At 51.5% G+C, this 23047-nt stretch overlaps 1 protein-coding gene across 2 annotated transcripts; it reads right to left on the bottom strand.

Annotated features, from left to right (window-relative positions):
- Positions 1 to 1487: 1487 nt before the first annotated feature.
- On the bottom strand, positions 1488 to 22746 carry AGFG2 (ArfGAP with FG repeats 2). Of its 2 annotated transcripts, XM_045773953.2 has the most exons (13): positions 22367 to 22745; positions 14807 to 14900; positions 13814 to 13929; positions 12556 to 12709; positions 11802 to 11967; positions 10951 to 11076; positions 10200 to 10232; positions 5391 to 5511; positions 5151 to 5233; positions 4842 to 4925; positions 3465 to 3593; positions 3039 to 3124; positions 1489 to 2708 (listed from the first exon to the last, which is right to left on the bottom strand). In XM_045773953.2, the coding sequence occupies exons 1-13, from the start codon at positions 22585 to 22587 to the stop codon at positions 2649 to 2651; spliced, it is 1473 nt and encodes a 490-aa protein (XP_045629909.1). In that variant the 5' UTR covers positions 22588 to 22745; the 3' UTR covers positions 1489 to 2648. The 2 variants fall into 2 exon arrangements, with proteins under 2 accessions (XP_087723906.1, XP_045629909.1); XM_087867780.1 differs by lacking the exon at positions 3465 to 3593 and having other exon boundaries at positions 1488 to 2708; positions 22367 to 22746.
- Between the last annotated feature and the right edge of the window lie 301 nt (positions 22747 to 23047).

Genomic DNA, 23047 nt, shown 5'->3' with positions numbered 1-23047 from the left:
GGTCCTGGGGACTGGCTCCTGCATTCTCACCCACAGGGGCAGGTGACCTGCTGGAGGCTGGGGCCAAGCCAGAGGCCTCTTTGTCTGCAGAGCATGGTCACAGCGTCGGCCCGCTTGGTCAGAAGCCCAGGGGGAGACTGGGCGAGCTCCACAGTGTGCCTACATCTCCAGGTTTCCCTGCAGCGGGGATCCGACACGTAACCACCGGACAGGGCCGTGCAAGGACGTGCTGAGGGCGAGGTAGGAGGAACACAGCCCAGTCATTTAGACATTTTCTAGCAGGCCAGGGATTTTTCCATTCTTTGCTGCTCGCCTGGATACAGGAGGCCCCATGGAGGCGGCACCGTGGCTGCTCCGTGCCAGCAGAGGCAGCTGCGGTCCTAGTCCTGGCCTATGCCCAGGGAAATCGGGCTTTCTGTCCTGGCGTTGGAGGCTGACCCAGTGTAACTCCCCTGGCCAGTGAGCTAGCTGGAGTCCTTGCTGGACAGCGTGCCCCAGGGCGCAGGGAGGGGGACTGCAGGGAGGTCCTGGGCCCCGACACCAAGCAGTAAGGAGATCCTTGGGAAACGGCAGGGGCAGGAGTGTGACTGAAACACGCAGCAAGGGACTTTCAATTTCACCTCCAAACCTCAGTGCTTTTGGTTGGGAAAGGGAGTTGGGGGGCGGGGGGGGGGGAGCTCCTCCTGCTCCCACACAACAGACCAGCTTCCTCCCCCTCCTGGCTCTAAGCAGAGAAAATGGGAAACAGAGACAGGGACAGAGAGGTAATCAAGGGGGACAGAAAAATACTGGAAGAAGGGGGCAGAACATGAAAAATCCATGGATGGTGGTTCACCCTAGGAGCTCCACCAGGCGATGGAAGGAGGGAAGGGGCTAAGAGGATGGGAACACAGACCCAAGACAGGATGGGTTCTGAGCCTTGCAAAGGTGGGGAGGCCACGCCTGGCTGGGCAAATAGCAGCAGCTAGAAATATTTCTAGAGAAGTCCTCAAAGTAAATAAAGTGATAACACAGTCCCCACCTCTCCTTGCTGTTAAAGGTCATTGGGTGGAAAGACCCAGAGAATCCCAAGAATGAACAGCTGAAGGGCCAGAGTCTCTGTGCAATGCAGAAAAGGGAGGAACAGTCTCCTGACAGCAAGGCTGAATGCCGGGCCTCTCCTCTGCCACGTGAGGTGTTTAACCCACACCGGCTACCTTGTCACCACACAAACAGCCCAGACACCACGGCTGTTCACACAACACCCTCAGGTGAACACAGTCTGGGGAGGGGCTGAGGGTGCGCTGACCTGGGAGCCGTCTGCTCCTGTACTCGGATCCCACCATTTCCGTCTCAGTCCCACTTCGTCTGTCCTCCGTCCACTGACCCTCCCGCTGGGAGTCACCCCCTCGCTGCGGCCACCTGACTCCCACTGCGCCGGCTCTTCACCGACCCAGCAGTCACACTGGGGCCCCTAGAACTAACCCAAAGTGAGACCATGACAGCCATTTCCTTTTTCTTTCAAATGCAGTTCTTTTCCAACATTGCCTGCAACAGCTTTGGTGCAGAGAATTCGGGCGTGGGGGAGGCACATGGGGAAAAGAAAGGAGAAAACCAGCCAATGGCACAAAGCCTTTCCCTGGAAAAGCCCAGGCTCTGGGGTGGTCAGGACTTGTGACCGCCCTCCCCGCCACCCTCTGGAGCTCCGGCTTTGCTGGTCGAGGCACAGATGGGGATCCATTCCATTCCCCATGTCAAAGAGCTGTCTGGGAGCAGGAGAATGGCGGCATGTGTATATATCTCTATGTGTGCGCGCGTGTGTGTGTATATATAATAGGCTATATTAGAAAATTCTCTATGTATAAATATAAAACACTGGTATCCAAACATGACACCACAGCAAACTAAAGTGCTTGACAGGAGTTGGGCATGTCTAAGTACATAGGTAAAACTATTATTCATCCTGAGTACCCAGGATGAGGGAGGGAGCTGGGGAAGCAAAACCAGGGAGGGCCTCCTGGCCTGGTGGGGGTGGGAAGACAAGGGGTGCTGGCCCAAGCCAGGGCACCAAAGGCACCCTGCGCCCGCCCCCCCCCCCCCAGCCTTCTCAGCCTATCTGATCACCGTCCCAGGTCAACACCATGCCTCACCTCCAACTTGACCCTACTTTTCCCACTGTGCTTCTGTCCACAAGGAGCCCAGCACTGGAAAGTTGGGGATGGGGGAAGGCTTGCTCCCACAGGGGAATGCTGATCGGTCTGTACCCATAGCTTCCTCTGCCCACATGGTTGGGAGTGAAGGGACCACTATGTATGCTAAGGGCAGGAGAGGAGGATTATTGTCATCATAATTAATAATTTGAGAAATCAAACACCATCACTCCTCTAGGCCAGGCCCTGCCTTCTCTCCTCTTGGGCCTCCTGCCTAGGTGGGGGCTGGAGGGAGGATGGGAGGAAGCCTTGGGGGCAGCTGACCCGGGAAGCTGCCCTTTTATCTGCAAGCCCCAAGCAAAGCATTAGCACCTCCACTATCCCCAAGACCCCTTCCCTGCAAAACAAGGCCCATTCTGGTCTCAGACCCACAGAAATGCCACAGGCAAATGGTCACCAGAGCTCCTGGGAACAGAGGGGCCCCAGAGGGCAGGGAAGAGGCCCCCCCAGGACACAGTGCTACAAGAATGGGTTGGTGGTTGGAGGTTTGGAGGCAAACGGGCTTGATGAGGATCCAGTCTGGAAAGAAACAACAACCACAAATTAGGGGATCAGGGGAGAAGAGCTGGAGGCCAGGGAAAAGATGTAGTCCAGGATTCCTTTCTCCCCCAGAATTACTGTGCTGAGGGTTGTGGGAAAGTCAGTGGGCTGAGGCAAGTGGGGGGCAGGGGAGTGTGGGAGACAATAGGGCCCACTGACTAACCCACTCACCCCCTGCGTGGCCAAGGCAGAGCTTCACGAAGGAGAGGCATGGCTTCCAGCCCACACTGCCCTGTTGTCCTCGAAGGATTCTGTCCCCAGCCCCCAGAGAGAGGCCATACCCCACACCAAGGCCACACCGGCACTCACCATGAAGGGGTTGGTGGAGGTCCCAGCTGGCTGGCTCAGTTGCCTCTGCCCCAGCTTGGCTGATCCTAGATCGCTGAAGGAAGAGCCTGGGAAGCAAGAGCAGAAACTCAGCGGACATAAGCCCTGCCCCTCATGCTGCTGCTGGCCTCTCCGCTGGGCCTCCCTGCGGGGCAGGAACCCACTACACCCTACAGGGGCAGCAAGAGCAGGTCTTTGTAACCACCGGGAAGAAGGGTGTGGAGCAGAGTCAGAGGACACAGGCGGGTCTGTGGCTTCTCTGGCCCCCCCTACTGGTCCAAAAGGGAACTAGCTCAGCTGTCAGGCTCCCTAATAGTCTTAATATTCAGTTGCCACCCCCCACATCCCCACAGTCCCTGGGGGTGGGGAATAGGGGTAAGAAAGGAGGGTGTGGTCTGAATCCCTTACCATTCTGCTGCTGAGTCATGGAGGTCTGTGGGGGGAACAGTGGTGATGGGAAGGTGCTGACAAAGGCCCTGGTGGGTGGCACTGTCTGGGGGAAGCCAGGCCCAGCACTGCTCATCCCAAAGCTGGGCCCTGTGGAACGAGGACATGAAGTTCAGGCGAGGTCCTGGAATGCAGGCTGGAGAACAGTTCTTCCTAGATCTCTCCAAGATGGGGACATGGGATAGAATGTGTCCCTAACCAGAGGGACCCACTAGAAGTATCCTGAGTGAGCCATGGAAGTCTTCAGCTTCCATGCAACCTAGCAAACCTGCCCTCTTCCTGCCCACGGTGGCTTGTGGCACGAAGGGCACAGCAGTAACGAGCAGGGGTGTGGCCCAGAACTGGGGTCTGCTGCCTGCTACCTATTAACTGCACCAACGAAAGCCAAGTATTAGCCCTCTGCGTGCCTCAGTGGTCTCATCTCTAAAAGTGAGCCCGGCCCCTTTCCTAGTGCTGCTGGGAAAAGCAAATAAGGGGTGTGAAGCTCTCAGCAGTGGGGTTTGCCACGCTGGTCAGTGGTGCTAGGTGCTACCAGTCTCTCTTCCTGGCCTCAAGGTTGTGTTTTTTTGTTTTTTTTTTTTAAGATTTTATTTATTTATGTGACAGAGAGAGCCAGCGAGAGAGGGAACACAAGCAGGGGGAGTGGGAGAGGAAGAAGCAGGCTCCCAGCGGAGGAGCCCGATGTGGGACTCGATCCCATAACGCTGGGATCACGCCCTGAGCCCATAACGCCGGGATCACGCCCTGAGCCGAAGGCAGACGCTTAACGACTGCGCTACCCAGGCGCCCCTGGCCTCAAGGTTTTTAAGAACAACAACAAAAAAGGCAGGTGTGGGTTGAGGGGAGCATGCCTCTGAAGAGAGAAGAGCTGAGGCTGTGGAGGAATAGGGAGTGAGGAGATCACAACAGTCCGGCTGATGAGAGCAGGGACCGGGGGCAAGGCTGCAGGTGGGACACAGAAGGGAGAGAGGCTGGGTGCCTGGGGGCAGGGGGCACTGCTGAGGGGCGAGGAGAGTCACTGCCGCATCAGTCATTAAACCGGAAGAACTGGCTTGGGTAAGTAGCAGTCTGTTTTTTGTAATTCTGAAATTCTGATTCTGGGACTTGGGTGCCTGGAAATTCAACCTGGTCCGGCCTGGTGAAGGGTGAGAGGGGGACTGATTTCAGGACTACAGCTGCCAGCTGAGGCTGCCTGCCACTCCTCCTGACGGTCTATGTGTGTGAGACAGGGAGAGAGACAGACAGACAGAGACAGAGAGAGAGGGGAAGAGAAAAGGTGGGAGAGAAGAATTTGCGCCCTGGACAGAGTCAGGGCCAGGGCAGAGTCTGGAGGCTTACCTGTGGCCAGGCCGTTGGGCTGGAACGGGTTGGTGGAAGGCAGCTGGGGGTGAGCAGCAGGGACTGTGAAAGGGTTGGTGAAGGCTGCTCAGGGTGGAAGGGGGTAGAGGTGGGAGGAAGAGAGGGTTACTCTTCTCATCTGGTTAATACTCGGATGACAGCATTCCTCTCAATCTTGGTGTGCTCTTTCTCCCCTCCCCTCCCCTCCCTCCCCCTCCCCTCCCCTCCCTCCCCCTCCCCTCCCTGCAGAGTCCCCAGTTTCCTCTTGGCCTTGGATCCCCTCCCTGGGTCTCCACAGGCAAGACTCACCTCCAAAGGCAAGCCCTGTGCTGCCGCCTCCACCAGCTGGGGCCGACTGGAGCGTGGGGACCTGGCCGGCCACCCCGAAGATGCTGTGATGTGGGAAGAGAAGTCAGCACGCAGGGCACCGGGGATCAAGGGGAGAAGCGGGGCAAGGGACCAGGAGATGGCAAACCCTGTCCCGCCCGATGGGAGGAGCTGAGCAAGCTGGGGAAAGCAAGGCTCTGCGGCCCCAGTGTCTGGACCTACCTGCTAGGGATACCTCCAGCTGATGTTCCGGGCGCCAGGAGGCTGCCCATATCTGCGAGGCTGTTGGGCTGACTGGCAGGTGCAAGAGGAGAGGCCGCAAATGGAGTCACCTGGCTGCTCCCTGGGCAATCACGGGAAACAGAACAGGGAGTGCTGGGGTGAGGCAGGAAGGAATGGGCAGGAGAAGAGATGGAGGTGGGGGGAGCAGGGGAGACGTAGCAGAGTGATGGCATGAGTGCACCCACTGCTTCTCTGAGCCCATGTCCCCCTGGATCACCCGGTTCAGAGGGCCTTGACTCCCGCCAAGATTCCAGGTAACATGGTACTCAGCCTTTGTCAGTCTCCCTAGTGCTCAAAGCCGCCGCTGCCCAGAGAAAGCCCTCGTGTCAGGTCAGTGTCCCTCCTGCTCTGGTCTGACTTGCAGGTCCCATTTTTTCCTCAAGACGTGGAAATGTCTGACCTTCCTCAAACCAGCATTTCCATTTATGGATAAATCCCAGGAAGGGGCAGGTAGAGGGGATGGGGGGAGGAGCTGTGAAGGGCAGAAAGGCCCAGACACTCGGGAGCCCCTCAGGGAAGGTGGGACAGCTCAGCTCCCACTCCCACCGGAGCTGCCCCCTCTTGGGAGGCCACCATAGCCCAGGAGTTTCGATCAGGGTTCCTCTGCCCTCTCTGGTCCTCACATTTAAAAAGAAAAAGCACTGAGGGCGAGCCCGCGTGGGAGGCTACGGAAACAGCCTGAGGAGCAAGTCCAGGAAATCCCTGTCCTTTGGAGAAAGCCTCTTTATCTGCGTGTCCTCAGTCTCATCTGTATGGTGGGATCCGGTCAACCACTCTGGGCTGTTGAGAGGGTAAAATGAGGCTACAAACGGAAAAGGCTTGATTTTTTTGAGTGCTGGAAGACTTGTACCGAAGGGAAACACACTTTGCGTGATGTCTGCCACATGCCAGTGCTCAGAAATTGTTTGCTGAATGACTATGTGAGAGGTAGACTGAGAGGAACCGGACTGCAGTCAGGGCCCTACCCCTGCTACTGCTCTGACCTGAGCAAACCACCTTCCTCTCCCGAGCCCGTTTCTGCTTGCCCTCTCGTAGGATGGCTGTGAGACACCCTCCCTCCGCCGAGGTACGTATTTTCAGTAAGTATTCTGAAATCTGTAAAGCGTACATGAACATGAGGTAGCATCATTGCCTATGATAAAAGAAACTATTTCCGGGGTCAGGGAAACGAGACAAGGTCTCAAGGGAAATGTGACGGCTGCCTCAGGTCGTAAGCACAAGTGAAGAAGGCCTGGACTCTCCAGCTCCGGCCTCTCCACGTGTTCTGCCTCTGCCTCGAACAGGAGGCCCCACCCATGGCCCTACCCACCCTTTGGGCTTTAACGGATGGGCCTTCCCTGACCTCAGTCTGAATTAGAGCCTGGTTTTCCTCTCATCACACCTTGTTCTTCGCCCTTACGGCACCTGACATCTTTGTAGTGACATAATTCATTTCTGTATCAACTGTGTCCCCCTCTAGACCAGCTCCCTTGCCAGGAGTTTTCTCACAGATACAAGTTGCAAACGTGCAAAACATGACACAGGCAGGGTAATTAACAGCCGCGCTGTTTGATGGCAAAAGACTAAATATTCATCATTCTTCCACATATTCATCAACACGGGACGGATTAAATAAATTATAGTGTATACATAAGGAGGACTATTGTGCAGCCATAAAAAAACAATGAGGAAGCTGTTTGTGTGCTGATAAAAAAAAATCTAGCAGTGCTGCTCCATTAAAACATAAATCAGGGTACAGAGTGGTATGTCTATTATGCCATCAAGCACGTAAAAAAAAAGAGAGAAAGAGAAACTAGGATGATAAAAAAGTGAGTAAGTGAAGGCTTACTCCTCTTCCCAGGGGGCACGGTGGTGGAGAGGAGGTGAGACAGCAGCCGAGCCCGGGTGGGGCTGCAGAAACTGGAGGCTGGGTAACCTATTTGTGGGGAAGGGGCAATGAGGTGGAGAGAGTGGAGGGGGGATTCAGAGAAGAAAACTGAGGGTAAAAACACTGTAGAGAGTGGAAAGGATGAGCGGGTAACCGTCACAAGGGAAGATACTTTCCCAGCCCCCAGAGATGAGAGGAAGAAGGGCAAGGAAAAGATGAAGACACAAGGCAAGGGAGGAAGGGCCAAGCCAGACTGGTTCTCAAATCTGTGTTTCTCCCTGGCCCCCTCAAGCTTTAGCCTGGTTTCTCCTAAGTTTGTGGCTTTTTTCTGGAGGCCCCGGAACTATCGTTTGAAGCTCCATGTTCTTCCTTCCCTAAAGGGTCAGGCTGTATTCAGCCAAAGCCCTTGTTAAGGGGATCTTCCCGGTGCTAGGCATCTCTGGCTCTGACTTCGAGAAGCTGAGTCCAGCAGGGAAGGCAGGTGCCCAGGCCCGGCTGGCCCGCTCCGAGGTTCCAAGGGTGGGCTGCTTCCTGAGTGCCAGTGCTCGCCTTGGCCACCCTCCTCAACCCCTGGGCTTTCTACAGGAACAAGTGCTAGGCTGCCACGCCACTGAGCACACTTGGTCTCCGTCCTCTCCAGGCCCCAGGCCGTCAGGAAGACTGGAAGCCAGCAGCCTAGTGTGGAATCTTCTGATTCTCAGGAGCCCCTGGCCTTTCCTGGGCTATGACTTGGGGTTTGTGGAATTTCTGAGTGAACACAGCTCCCTGTCCTCACTTAGGGTCAGACTCTTCAGTCCTGCTCTGGGCTTTTCCGTCAGGGAGCTCCCAGGCTAGGGGAGGTGCTGTCCTTTCCTCCCGCCGCCAGGCTGTCTGTCTCCTGGCGGACACTAGAGGGCAGAGCCCGCCCTCCAAACGGTGGGGTCGACCGGCACTTTCCGCCCACTCTTGGGGAACCTAGGAATACCTGCGCTCTTGTTTGCTTCTTCTACACTTCCAGAGCCTCACTCCCTGCAGCTGGATTGGTATATATGCCTTCTAGCAGTTTCGGGGGAAACTGCAGTTTTAGAAACTTCCTCTCTCCAGACTCCCCCTCAGAAATATAAAAATACAACCAGGCTTGTCAGAAAAGACACCCACCTCTCCCCCAAGTCTCCCTACTTCATACCCAGTAGTTCTTTATGTCACACTCAGAGAACCACCCTCGTGATCATGGTGCGGTGAGAAGTGAATGGGAGCTGCCACTCATCAGCCATTTGGGTTTGGCCAAGTTACTGGCCAAGTTGAGCCGGTTTTGTCAACTGCAAAATAGAGATCTTTCCTTCCTCAGGGAGATAACATGAGGATGTTCCTAGCAGTGGCAGGAGCCTGGTCGGCTCTGGCTGGCTGCAGACTCTGGTTTTTGAGATGACCAGACACTGGACAAAAGTTCACCACAGGTTCAGCCAGGGAGGGCTCCTGACACCTTCCTTCTCTCCTTTAAAGGTTGGCCCTTTAGGCAAGGGCTCGTGACAGGCACTTCTTTCTTTTTCTTTTCTTTCTTTCTTTCTTTCTTTCTTTCTTTCTTTCTTTCTTTCTTCTTTCTTTCTTTCTAGATTATTTATTTGAGAGAGAGACAGCACGAGCACGAGTGGGGGAGGAGCAGAGGGAGAGGGAAAAGCAGACTCCCCACTGAGCAGGGAGCCCAATGGGTGGCAGGGACCATAACCTGAGCCAAAGGCAGACGCTTAACCCACTGAGCCACTCAGGCGCCCCAACAGGCATGCATTTCTGACCGGACCAATTTATAACCACCTTGTACAGGCTGCTTCCTTTCGAGCTCTCATTCCGAGGAACGTTTCCCTCTTGCTACACTGAATATTCCTGTGCAACTTACATTCTTACTGATAGCATGCAAAAGGGCCAATTTCCCCACACAGTACTGGCCATTACTAATCTCTCAAACTTTTGTGAATATAATGTATAAAATTATTATCTTACTCTAATTTGCCTTTTCCCTAATTAATCAGGTTGAGAACATTTTCATCATTTTTTTTTTCTGGGTATTAGCTGCTTGTATCTGTTGCCCATTATCCTATTCTTTCTTACTTATAGGAGTTTTAAATACAATGATGGGTATTTGTTTTTTGTCTTTTTTCCCTATTGTAATTATCTTTTCCCTGTTTCATGCCTTTAAGGACATAAAAACATTGTTATGGGACATCTTTTAGGAAACCTTTTGTCATACAGAATGTGACCTAAGCAATTTCTATTCGTTAGAAATTTATGTGGTGTCTCCTGGTCTGCGGTCAAATTATAAAAGGGTTTGAAAATCCTGTCTTTTGATTACAAAGTTCTCCTTATATTTATTAGGTCAAACTTGTTCAAGTGTTACTCAGATGGCCTACTTTCTTCCTTATTTGTCTATCTCCTTTATCTATTATTAATCTCGTGAGTCTACTATCGTCCCCCTCTCTGTTGCTGTGTTACATTTTCATTGTGTCTAACAGTTTTTGCTTTATGACTTTCAAGGCTACCCCGTCAGGTACTTTAAGTTCATAACAGGAGGACTTCTTTGTGAATTTTAACTTTTACCAGTATAAAATGTCCCTCTTTGCCCCATTCAAAAAAATGGAAAACAAAAAAAACCCAAAAAACCCCAAAAGCACACAGACAATTCGCAGTGGCACAGTGGGAAGGCTGTGGGCAGAGTGAGAGTCGGGGAGTCTGGGCTCTGGGCCGAGCTCTGCCACTCCGTGGGCTGTACGACAGGGAAACTGCTTAACTGCTTCATCTGGAAGATGGCTACATTTGAAGGATTCCTTCCAGACCTCAAAGCTCTCGGCTCAGAGGACCTGAGATAGGCTTCTACCTTGGGTGGGCCGTGGGGTGGGAAGATAACTCACCAAAGCTGGAACTTCCAGTTAGCATCCGACTGGCTGGCCGTGGGGGTGGAGAAAGGCAAGGGCGGGCGGGTGGGGGAGGGGAGAAAGAGAGAGTGTAAGTCACTGGCTTTCAGACATCGGGTCAGGTCAGCACTCCGGTTTGCCCTCTTGTGTTTCCAGGACGGGCAAAGGTAGAGGGCCGCCCCAAGGCTATGGAGACTTGATGTCTGGGGACTCAGGGAGGAACCACATGCTTTACCGCCCTTGGCCTTTAGGGTCTCTTTCTTTTTTTTGGGGGGGGATGTCTCTTTCAATTGCTAAACAACACAACACTGAGTTTACAGGCTTCTGCTCTAACAGGGGTGAGTGAGGACTTCTGGAGACTATCTTGGACTCTGACCCAGCCCTCGCCCTGTGGGCAGCGTACAACACAGACCATCAGAGCACTCAAGAGGAAAGGTCACATCCACTCTTGATTTTTCGAGGACTGGGGTCTCCCAAGCTTGCCGGTCAGAGATCTCCTAGGCACACGCAGCACAACTCCTGCTGTTTTCCTTCCATGACGAAATGGAGCAGGAGAGCCCCTCTTCCTGCCAAGAATCTCCTCAGACCCCTCTCTTCCTTTCCCAGGCCTGCTTCTCTTCCCCCTCGGTCTCCTTTGCCCAGCTCTCTAGGTTGGTGCAGATGCGAATGAAGGGTGATGTATGGATGTGGAAAACCGAGCGCAGTTGGAAGAGAGAAGGGGAACGGAAGAGAGCAGGGCAGAGTTTACCTGGGGGTGTTGGCTGGGCCTGGAACGGGCCTTGGCCAGCTGGAGGAAGGCTTCCAAATGCAGAGGAGCCGGGGCTGCCACCAAAGGCATCGAAGTTGGCAAAGCCTCCGTGGGAAGGTGTCTGGCCTACAGGTGGAGGGAATATAAAGGTCGTATATATAAAATGTACATATAATCGATATAATACACACTAATTCTGAAGGCCAGAGGCCACTGATGGGACACTGCCTTTGCACAAGGTCCTGTTCAGGGAGAGCTGGCAGGGCCTGGGCCGGGGGCCAGACTCCCGCTGGGGGAAAGGGGATGTCAGAGGTCCCCAAGTTCCCCCCCACCATCTTTTATCCTTACTCCATGAGGCATTCACACTTTTGTCAGGGCTACTTTGGGCTGAATCATGTGGGGAAAAAAGTTGGTTTTGGTGGGGGAAGGGGCTTGGAAGGAAAAAAGGAAACTAGATACCATTTTATTCAACCCTCTGTTGGCTGCTGCTGATCTTTGGGATGAGGGCAGGGGAAATGGAACACAGGACAAGCCCCCTGCCCCCATTTTAACAGAAAAAGAAGGTAATAAAAAGGCGATTTCCAGTGTTCTAAAAGGAAGCGCTGGGAGTCCCCAACTGTGATGTTTTCTGGTCAAACTCGAAGACATAATCCCGCTGCTCTCATCTGACCCCAACCCTTCCAACCTTGATGCTTCAGAATTATCATCACATTCATTTGCGTGACAGGGGCTAGAACCGGCGGGGGCGGGGGGAGCGGGTTGAGGGGGGAAACCTGGTCACCCCAAGGGCGTGAATGCCTTGTGTCAGGGGTATACATTGTAGGAATGTTCTCCTCCCAGGTCCCACTTACCCCCGAAGGCTGGGAATGCAGCAAAAGTTGGTGCCACCTGGGGAGCGGCAAAGGGGTCTCCACCAATGTCGGCCAGCAGGTCAGTACTGGCTTTCTTGACCGAGGAGTGGGGAGGTGGCTGCGAGCTCCGGGGCTGGGACGTCCGAGGCTGAGACTGACTGACAGACTTGAGAGGAGAAGGCATGACATAGAGTACTTGGGAGTCCCAGACATGACCTGGCCCCTGCATGGCTCCCTAGGCTGCCCCCAGATAGGCAAGTGGAGAGAGAAGAGAGGGAGAAACTGCCCTCAACTGAGAGATTTCCTGGGCAGCACTGCCTGAGCCCCTCAAATATACCTAACTTCTCTGTCTTCTCAGCACACCAGCTCCCAGAAGCAGACATTTTAGAGCCTATCAGTGAAGGTAACCCTGAGCTACACAGGGATGTTGCCAAGAGTTGGACCCGCCCCCCTGGAGCTTGAGGCAGAGTTCCGGTCCCTCCTGCATTTCTTTGGAGCAATGGTCAGGTTTGAAGTTGAGACTCGGACTTCCCTAAATACCACTTCCTGTTGGGTTCTTTCTTCTAAAAGATAGGAGTCCAAGGTGAGTCCAAGACATAGGTGACAGCAGGGCCGAGAACCAACTCACACCTCCTACACTGTCATCTGCTAAGTCCAGGGAGGGGAGGCGGTGGGGGGGGGGGCTGGATTTAGGAAACTGACATCCCTGTCTCCCAAATCCCCAACTAGTCTCGAAGGGCAGGTTGAGAGTTACCTGGCTAGAGGTGGAGGCGGCAGCTGGGAGAGATGGCACAGGATCCCCCAGAAGAGTCCGCAGGGGCTTCCCTTCCGGGACGGAGCCCTGGATGGGGGTGGAGGCACTGCCTTTGGTATAAGCAGGCCCCTTGACTTGGTCTGGGGGGACATACCTTTGAGAAAGAATAGTCAGACTGAGAGGAGGGGGTAACACCGTGGGCCATGCTCGCATAGGCACCTGGGAAGCCCAGGTGGCAGCAGTCCAAGTCCCTTGACCTTTGCCCACTGATTCTCTTTTTTGAACTAAAGGGAATTTCGTAACTCAGCAAAGTTCTGCCCATCCTGAGCGTCTCCTTTACTGTTGGATGCTCATTCTTTTCTGCAGGAATGTTCACTTCGCTCTGCCTTGGACCTGTTTTTCTCTCCTCTCTCCTTTCTCTTTCTGACATCAAACCATTTGGGTTTCAAGTAATAACCCGTCAATAATGCTGCAGGACAGGTGATCCTATTTCCCAACTTCCATTTTCTTTTCTAGGTGTTTCTGCAGGTTCCTCCTTTTCAGTCCCACAAAAAGCTTCTGCCACCTCCTCTTCTAAGCGCTCACAATCTATCCTGCCAGCTCCTGCTACTTCTGATAAAATCCCCTCCACTCCAGTGTATGTATGTGGTCTCTACTCTGGAATTATCTTCTTTATCTGGAGGACACCCCAGGAGGGACTCCAAAATGCTGTTTTGTCCACATCGATTTCCTTGCTGTCTGCATTCCCTTCTCCACCCTATAGTTACCCCCCAACATGCACACACCCCTGAGATGAAGCAACAGAAAGTGCCACATGGGGAGATAAAAGGCAAGGGAGAGCAGAGATGCTGTTCTCGTCACCAGGAAAACAGAACACACAGAAACCACAGATAAAACAATGGGTTAAAAGCACAGAGCTCTAGGACATGTGCTTCCAGCTGCCTCTCTGCATATATGGACCCAGCTGAGCTTTAACCTGCCCCACATTCCCACAGGCCCAGCCCCTCTCCAAGCCGTCTAATGTCTCTCCAAATGAGGGGCATCAAATCTGCAAGGCTAGTGACTGGGAACAAACTGTCCTTTAGGAAGTTTTATAATTTTGAAGTCAGAATTGAGCCCTAACTGAATCTGGGTGGAATCCACTCAACCTAAGTCTGGCCTTTGAGAAAAGCCCCAATTCAAGTCTGGAAACTGGACTGTCAGTTGAAGAATGTCTTGGGACATGCGTCTCAGTAGCAATCTCTTTCCTCCTCCTTACCATCTCTTCTTCTCATATTTCTCCTGGAGAAACTCCTTCACCTTCTGAGGATCCCTGGAATCCGGTATTAAAGATGTCCGAGCATCAAAAAGACCCAGCCAAATCTTTCTGCAAACCTAAAGGAATGGAGTCAGGTAACAGAGGAGTTCAGGCAGAAAGCATGACATGGGAATGACACCACTTCCGGGTTATTCATCAATACATGTTTATTGAGCACGGACATTCCTGAGGGTCTCAGTATACCCACAAAGCAGACACGATCCCTGGCTTCACAGAGTTGACCACCTAATGGGGAGGGTCGTGCCTTAGGTAAGTAAAAATAGATTTATAATTACATATTATGACACAACTTGTAAAAGAAAAAAGAGGGCCATGAGAATTATGGGGAACTAAATCTGGATGGGGTGGGGTCAGAGACAATTGTCAGAGCTGTGGCTTCTAGAACATCCTCCAGAGGCCTTCCCTTCTTGGCGCCCTCCAAGTAAACCAATCACCTGCAAGCTAGGAGGACTGCTAACACCAAGGACGGCGTCTTCCCACCGCCAGCAGATTTAGCTGGGGAAGGGGTTTAACCCACGTTTGAGTACATGGCATGGGCTCACACCCAGGGTGCTGAGGGGCAGGTCAGTAGACCTGGCTCCAGGAGATCTTACTCGAGGGGCCGGCCCAGTCTACTGTGAATGCTCAGCAATGTGGACCTCTAAGTGTCAAGGGGCAGTCTTCCCTGTGAGTGCCCAGGAGTCACCCCCTACAGAGATTTTGTTCCTTCCCCCGATTCCTCTAACAAGGGCCTAGACAAACCACAATTTGTAGAACTCAGATTTCATGGACATACAGATATACATAAGACAATATATACTATATACTAAAAAAAATAAGAGAAACTCGACCAAAAAAGAAAGCTGTAGGGTTTTTCTGTAGTCTTGAGGCAAAGCTCCCCTGGGGCCAACAGGGCAACTACAGCCAGTAGCCATTCCATCGGTGGTGGCTCACCTCATTTCCACGGGATTGCAGGAATACGACTTCGGGCTCAGTGAAAGTTGTCATGGAGATGGACTTGACTCGATGAGGGGGGTTCAGGCCTCTCCTGGTGGGAGAGAAACAGGAAGAGAAGTACGATGCAGTTAGCACTGCAGGTCTGTTTATGGGAGGAGGGGGAGGGAGAAAGGAGAAAACAATACATAAATTAAGCTCAGGCAGAATTCCCCGACCAAAGCTACTTCCTAATTCAAGGAAAGAAGGGAAGTGAGAATGTTTTGGAGGCTTTTAATGAGAGTCACGAATGTGTTGTGTTCCCTGTCATTCTGGAGAGAAAGGCAGAGCCTTCCCATCCAGAAGCCTTCTCTCCCTTGCCTCAGTTCCGTGTTCAGCCTGCAGGCTGGGGGGGTGCTTCCGGGAACTCAGAGATGTGCCCACTTCCCATTTCCTGTTTTACCACTGTTTTACACCTGCCTGCCCCTCCTCTTTGTCTCGACAGAAGGTGTGGTGGTAGGGATGGAGAGGGTCCCTCTCTTTCAGGAAGAGATCTCTGGGAAAAGAAATAGTCCAGGTTTTCTCAGCTCTAGATCTTTCGATGAAGCAGGAGGAAGTCAGGTTCAACCATGAATAGGAGATTGGCATGAGTCAGGAACACATATCCTGTAGTGATGCTTTTGTACCAGCTCTGTGTGCTCTGTTAACTCTCTGGGAGTCTAGTTGTGCCCACAGAAGCCCCGTGGAGATTACAGTAGACAAGAAGGCTTCCTTGCCCCCACTCAACTGCCCTCTGGAGTGTTCTCACAAGGGAAACTTGGCGCCGAGCCACGTTCCCCTTTCCTTTTCCCTTAAGTTTTACTCTGGTGTAGACCAACTGCACTCATCAGATGAAAACAAAACTGGCCAGACCACAGTGAATAAACCAGCCCCCGGGCCCAGCATGTGAAAGAGCACAGGCCCGTGCAGGAAAGACTGTCTCAGCTGGTGAGGCTCTTCAGACTTTTACTCCCCTGGAAAAAATTGGGCAGATCAAGATATGAAAATAAAAGTAACTCTAGAAGAGGGTCCTGATTCCATTGGGAAAGCAAAGACGGAAGGCAGAGATCACACAGTTTACCAAATGGAAACCCTAGAGAAAATTCAGGCTTACCAGGGCACCCACAAAACAAAGGTGTCCCTGCGAGTCTAGAAGAACGGCAGTGTACGTGTTAGTGTACGAGTACGTGGGCGCCAAGGCGGTGGGGGCGAGGGAGGGGGCACAGGTGACACAGTACAGGGCGAACAGTGAAGAGCGGCAGCCCCTTTGGATGATAAATTACCGATTGTGGGATTCTAACAAAGGACCGGACACCGAAGGCTACAATTGAAGGCCTTTTCAGCAATTCTGCCGCTAGACTTTTAAGTAAAGCGGTTCAAAATACTCCTTTAAAAGACCATATCAAAGAGGACTGATGCCCCAAGGAAAGATTAAAGCACGGAAATCCAAAAGCCAGGCTTTGTAACTACATGTCAAACAATAGCTCTTAAACGTGAACTGCCCTGAAGACTCTCTTCTAATCGCATTTCAGAGATATTCCAGTTTTCTCTCCTAAAGCCTCTCTCACTAATGACCTTCTTTTGTTTTGAAGTCTAGACAGCCTTTTATATTCTTTCCCTAGCTCCTGCTCACCTTAATCCCCAGGCCTTTCCCTCTCAAAAGGCCAGACGTTCTGAGGTCTAGCCAGAGCAGACCTCTCTGTCCCTATGATCCCAGTCCTTATCTTCACCTCCCACTAACAAATATTTCCTTTGCCAAAATACAAGGCATTATGGTAGGCACTTAGACAGTTGTTTATCACTCTATATCATATCTATCACTTATCGTGTAGGACCTAGTCCTTGATCACCTGGCGCTTGCTTACAATGACCCTAAGGAGCCTGGACAAAGATACTTCTCAGTACAGGTGGGTGCCATTTAGGCACACAGAGCCGGATCAGGGAGAATATGGCACCAGGATGCAGCAGTGGGGGAAGGAAGAGAAATGGTCACGGGAAAAGTAACATGTATTATGTTAACACTAGAAAAACAGATTCGAAGTCTATCACAAAAAGGTCATTGACATTTCCTGAAAGGACAACCAGGAACTGTTAGCAAAGTGTAAACAGGGAGGTGTGCTTCCTTGTAGGGGGAGGGGGAGGGAGTGACCCATTCATCAGTCTAGAGGGGATGATTAGAACAACAGAACTTCCTATGGCTGAGCTTGGACTGGAGGGGTTTTTTTGGGGGGGGATGGAAGATAGGATGAAGGGAAAGCAGAGAAAATAAGTGATATGGGTGCTTTGGGCCAAATGAATCTGAGGGAACAGAATGTTTCCATAGCACAGTACAAAAAGCACGGCTCTGACCTTGATGTCTGTAGACTGGATTATGTATAACTAGAGCCACAGTTTGGGGGCAGGGAAAATTCTCTACAAGGCAACATTCTGCAGCCCAGGAAGAGGACCTAGTTACATGGCCTATGAGTCAGAGCGTTTTGTTTCTGAATCAGAGAGAGCCCATTGCTGGCTGACAGGAGCAATTTAGAAACAAGAGCCCCTCTCCTCCCAGTAGCTGAAATCAAATGGTCGTGGGGTATTGGGGCTCTCTGGGGACATGGCAGGGTCATGCGTGGGGCCAGATCTGAGTCACTGGCCTGGAATCAAACAGACCCAAGTCTCCAAGCTGCACCCAGTCTCCCCAACATGACTCGCAGGTTCTCCCCAAAAGAAGTGAGAGCTAGAAGGAGACACTGCCCTTCGGTTATCACAGCAAATCCATTCTGTTATTTCTAACCAGGAGGTGCTGGGGAAAAGCAGAGATAAATTTATTTGCCCACAATAGGGCAAAAGTTTCCAAGTGAAAGCAAGTCCATTACTAGGACTCGAGCCTCAGTCCAGTCAGGAGGCCTTCGACGTCAGTTTGTTTCACGGGGCACCTGACTGGCATTTGAAGTACTCTGCATCCCTCTTTGAAGTGCCCTGAATTACTGGCAGCCAAGCGACCTGCAGGGACCCTAAAGCCCGCCCAATTCTCTCTGCTGGCCTCTCTCTCCCCTTCCTTTGATGCTATCAAGTGTAGGACTATTTCTACAAATACCACACCTTTTGTTTTTCTGTGGTCATCACCCTCACAACGGCCCATATTTTGCTTCTATCTTGCTTCATGCAAGTCTCAGACCTGCTCAGCTGCTCAGATAAGAAGGTTCTGTCAGGTCAACAATGGAAAAAAACAGTTCTACCCAGCACCCAAGTTCTTTCCTTTGTGCCAAACTTGGACTTGGGAATTCTTGACTTTTGAATATTTCGTGTTCAGATTCACCCCCCCCCCCCCCCGCCACATGGTTTCTTTGCTTTTGGGATTCCAGTCCTCTGCTTCCGAGCAGGGTTCAGCTAAACCATGTTAGCTCTTATCTGGGATCCAAACGTCACCAAAAAGAGTGACGGGACTAGTAAAAGTCCCTAATAGGAGAGCTCCCCCTTACCCTGCCCAGGCTCAATTTCACTGATTTTAGGAAACTTCTTCCTAATTGAAAATCCCCGTTTAACCCATTTCCTGTAGTTCTTCCTTAGTGACAATGATAAACTGCTGTCCTCCGCCTTCCTCTTCAGGCTCATTCTCAATCCTGCTACAGTTTTCCCCCTTCTTCTCATCTCTTTGGATGAAAGGTGAGGTGGGAGGGGATGGAGGGACGGAACTAACACAGGGGCAAGAAACACGTCTACCTCTCTAACCCAGACAGATGGAAAAGAACTGAATTATTGAACAACACCCTATGCCTTTTCTTCCATGGAGATAAAAGTGCTTCAGCGAGGAAACACTACCAGCAAAGCCAGATGAGGAAACTAAGGCACCAGGAGGTTAGGAACCTGTCACAAAGAAAGAGCTGTCAAGCACATCTCCTGGCACCCAGCCCACAGCTCTGTCCACCCGAATCCTGACTTAATCCCACTATTGGAATAAAGTTGTGCAGAAGTAGAGGAGACAAGCAACTATTATTGAGAACTGAAGGACTACGGCTTACAGAGGGACCGAAACAGCCAGGTTAGGGAAGCATGCCACAGACTTCGGTGAAAAAACTGGGTGTCAAAGACAGTGCCCATCCCTCATGTCAATGACATTTCAGGCCTCCGGATCCGTTTTCTTACTAAAGAAACATGGTTTATCCATTGAGGCATCCAGGCAAACTAGAACAAGAAAAAAAACACTGAAGGCACTGCTTTGGAAAAAGGACTTTTTAGCAGCAAGCTTTACCCCGTCCTAGCTTTGCTGTCTAGTAGAAACGTCAGACACAACCAAACGCACAGCGGATGTATATACTGGGGAAATGAAAAGGACCTATATCCAGGTTAAGGAAACTAGGTATTGGACGGAAACCAAATGAATTAAACTAGGTCAAATTTGGGACCTACAATTGTGGCAGCATGTATATAAATTTAGAAACAGCCAAAACTAGCAGCTTCTCTCTCAGTCCCTCACACCAACGCTGTGGTTTTCTGCTAGAGCTGAGAAAATACTTCTCATGAAAAATGAAAATGAGAATGAGCTCTCACATGTAGTGATGAAGCCATAGTCATACCCACCCACCAGTATTAAAATCGAAAATTTTCTCCAGATCTTGGGAAATCCAACTTTGGCTGCAACAGTCAACTTTGCTACATCAGCCCGTGCAGCCAGCTGGGAACTCTGGTAATGGTGCTCACTGCCCCCAGAACACTCCACTCCCCTAAGAGGTGGACATAATTGTAACATACTCACCAGAAACCTAGCTTTCAAAATAAAGCCAGTCCCGCTGTCTCCTTTCTCTGGCGGTGGTGCTAAGTGTGGTACTTGAATTCTCACCCCCCTCAATACCCTCGTCCTTTAAACAAAGACTATTTCTTCTCTTTTTGTCATCATACCTCAACATGAGCTCCCATCACTCTCCAGCCCATCCTGAGCTTTATTTTACTTCCCAGCACTTATTACCACCTGCAATTATATATTTACTGATTGATTTAAAGTCCATGGCTTCCACTACGGTGTAAGCTACGTAAAGATGGGTACAATTTTGTGCACTGCCATATCTCCAGTGCCTAAGACCGTGTCTGGAGCTTGACAGACACTCAATAAATATATGTTGACAGATTGACTGAATGAATGTGCAGCCTCTTGGCCTACCATGACTTTCACTTCCCAGTACCACGAAATCCTCATCTGTGGGCAATCAACCATGTGGATTTAAGATGTTAATTGGTCTATGTGCCACCCTGGAGCCATGCCCCTCCACTGCCTGCTGAACTGGGCGTGCTCCCTCTTTACTCTGCAGCCGGCAGTAGGCATCCCTCACCTCACAGCCTCTGTTTACTGCCCACCTGCCAGCTCCCAGCCTTTCCCAAGGTGCCTCAGAGGGCACAGGCAATACTTTGAGAAGACCCTTTTACAAGGTTCCTGGGCCTTGCCCTACTTAGCTCATGCTAATTAGAACTTCAATTAGCACATGAGAAGTACCACCAGAACTTAGGCAGACAGTCACAGCCAGGGAAACTACAGCTTTCTTCTAGAGTTTACTGTGATATTTCTGTCCTTATAATGTCAACACGCCTTCAGTTCGGCTTCGTTTAGTTGCCTGGCTTTTTGATCCTTCACTAAAGACCAACAATCATGAGCACAGGGAAAAAAGTGGCCAAGTTCTGCAAACTGTGCCCTGATATTTAAGGAGTTAACTGTTCTAGCAAAAGAAATCAGGTTTTTAATGTGTGCCAGATCCCTTGACCCTCCTTCTGCCCTGATTGAGGGATACTCATTATAGAAGTGAAATGTTATCTATGAGATACTTTAAACCAAGATCTATAAAATAATGATAATAATGTCAGACCTCCCATTTAGTCAGTGCTTTATCTTTTGTGCTGTGCAGCTAACCATGGGGATGAATTAACACTGTTTCCAAACATTTTCTTCCTAGGACCTAGACGCTGATATGTCATCAGTTTTATCCCCTGGCTCCCAGACTCTATAATCAGATTTTCCTCTTCATTACAGGATCTTCAGGAATCTGCTCTTTCTCTTTCTGCTATAAATAGTCCTAAACTTTGCTCCTTCTCTCCTCAGAGTACTTGTCCCAGTCTCAGTTCTATCCTTTTGCTTCATTTAAGACTCTACCTCTGACACATTCCTGTTTGGGTTCTAATCATTGTCCCCAGAGCCATAATAGCTTTTACTTAGACCAAGTCATAACACACAAGTGAGGTCGATCAGAACACAGAGGTTTGGCAAAGGAGGTAAAAATCGCATAGAGAGAGAATCCTAGACCGTATCTTAGGAGACCCGGATCTTCATTTCTGGTCTGCCACGATCATAACTAATATCCAATAACAAATGCTGAAAACAGCAACCCCCATATAGCACTGGATAAATCAGTAAACCTCTCTTTGCTTCTGTTCTCCCGTCTGTCATGTAAGAACAATACTGCTCCCTCCTTGGCTCCTGAAGGTTTAAGAAGAAACAAGGAAAGCACCCCTTGTTAAATATGAAACCAACCAACCAGACAAACCAATATATTAAAACAGTACTGAACAAGTCAAAATAAATCTCTTGATAAACTTATACAGAATAGAGATACAGGGTTGGTATCGAATGTTAATCAGGCATCTAACCAAATAATTCCCTACAGGGGAAAAAGACCTTACTCTATAACCAGAAATCTGGCCTAGAACTGTGGCTCTAAATTAGCTCAGGCATGACCAAATACAGTGCCAGTGCCAAGTGTTGCATTGCAGATTATACAACAAAACTCCCCCCAAATCTAGAAAGAGCTGCCAGATGCTACTACCAGGATCAAGCCATGGCAACAAGAAGCTTAAAGGTGTAAACTATTACAATTAAGGATGGCTCATCCAGATCCCCAAACCTTTGAAAAAGTTAAGCTCTCTAATAGGGTAACCCATCAGCTCTCATCTCTTAAGATTTGTAAGAAATCTACCTCTGGGTTGCACTCCGAAGCCCGGCAACATTAAGACCTGCACCTGAACGCGTGACCAAGGCTTCTTACCTGTCACTATCTCTATGCCCTCAGCCTGGGTGAACTTACCTATTTTAAATTGGTTTCTCCATCTCACACTCCAGGATGGGCACAAGCCAGAAGGAAGAAAAGTACGCCTTCATCTAGAGCCCAGCTTACTCTACCCCTTTCCTATTTGCCCCTTACCTACACAGAGTTCCCTTTCAAGGTGTGTGTCATCCTCTGGCCCTTTAAATCTCTAAACACCTCCCCCCTGTTCCCTTCAACTCTCCCCCACTTTCGGTTAGGTTCGCCTCCCCTCCCTTGGGGAATTTCCCCCCTCTCCGGTGCCCTTCCTTTCCCCTGCAACGCGACTCCAATCTTGTCTTGTCTCCCCTGCCAATTTCCCTTCTCCGTGACAGCTCTGCAGCAGACGACCCTCTCAGCGCATCAGGCGCGTCCCCAGGCCTCCCTGCCACCCCTACTTCGGCTCTGTCCCCGGATCCCCGCTGTCCCCAACGTCGACACTCCGCAGCCCCTTCCCGGTCCTCCCTCCTCCCCTACCCCGCGCCAGTTCACTCACAGGAGGCCGGAGCAGGTGGTGCAGACGAAGCTGCCCACGGTGATATCCACGTAGGTGACCCCGCGCTGGGCGCACTCGAAGCAGTGGCGGTTCCCCGCCTGGCTGCAGCCGCCCAGCTCCCGCACCCGGCGACACCACACCTCCGAGGCCGCCTCCGCCTCCGCCTTTCCCCCGCTGACCCCGCCACCTGGGCCTGGACCCTTCTTCGCCGCCATCACCATGGTTGCCCGCTCCCTCGGACCTCCTCCCTGCAAGTCAGCAATCGTCCCTTCAACCACGGCCGCCTTCCCGCCTCCTCTGCCTCCTCCGCACGCCCGGCTCCCCTGACAGTAGCTAGGGAGCCGGCGACGTCCGCGAGAGACTCTTCAACCCCTTGCCTTGCCTTTTCTGCACGCTGATTGGTTAGTCTCCTCCCACCTCCTCACTCTGATTGGCTCGACATTGGACGGCCTTGGGCTGCGGGAGCCGCCGACGCCACGCCCCAGCGCCTTCACCCTCAGGCCTCCCCCATTGGCCCTCAGGGACACTGCCGCGAGAACTGTGCGTGCCCTCTCCCTGTCCCCGCCCCCTCTCGCCACTGCCTCCACGGCGGCCCGCCTCCCAGACTCGATTGGTGAATCTTCGGAACACGTGCTCCCACGCTAACTCTGATTGGCTGTCGAGGCTGCAAAGTTAGAGCGC

Source organism: Ursus americanus, chromosome 2 (assembly GCF_024610735.1).
Source record: "Ursus americanus isolate L20-20 chromosome 2, mUrsAme1.1.p, whole genome shotgun sequence".
Classification (NCBI taxonomy): Eukaryota; Metazoa; Chordata; class Mammalia; order Carnivora; family Ursidae; genus Ursus; species Ursus americanus.
This window is presented reverse-complemented; position numbering and strand designations above follow the sequence as displayed.

Excerpts from the sequence above, each read along its gene's own strand:
- AGFG2 (XM_045773953.2), bottom strand. The coding sequence starts at position 22,587 with ATGGTGATGGCGGCGAAGAAGGGTCCAGGCCCAGGTGGCGGGGTCAGC. Across the intron at positions 5,512-10,199 it reads AACTGGAAGTTCCAGCTTTG|GGAGCAGCCAGGTGACTCCA; the intron begins GTGAGTTATCTT and ends GTGATTGCCCAG. Across the intron at positions 3,125-3,464 it reads CATGACTCAGCAGCAGAATG|GCTCTTCCTTCAGCGATCTA; the intron begins GTAAGGGATTCA and ends CTTGCTTCCCAG.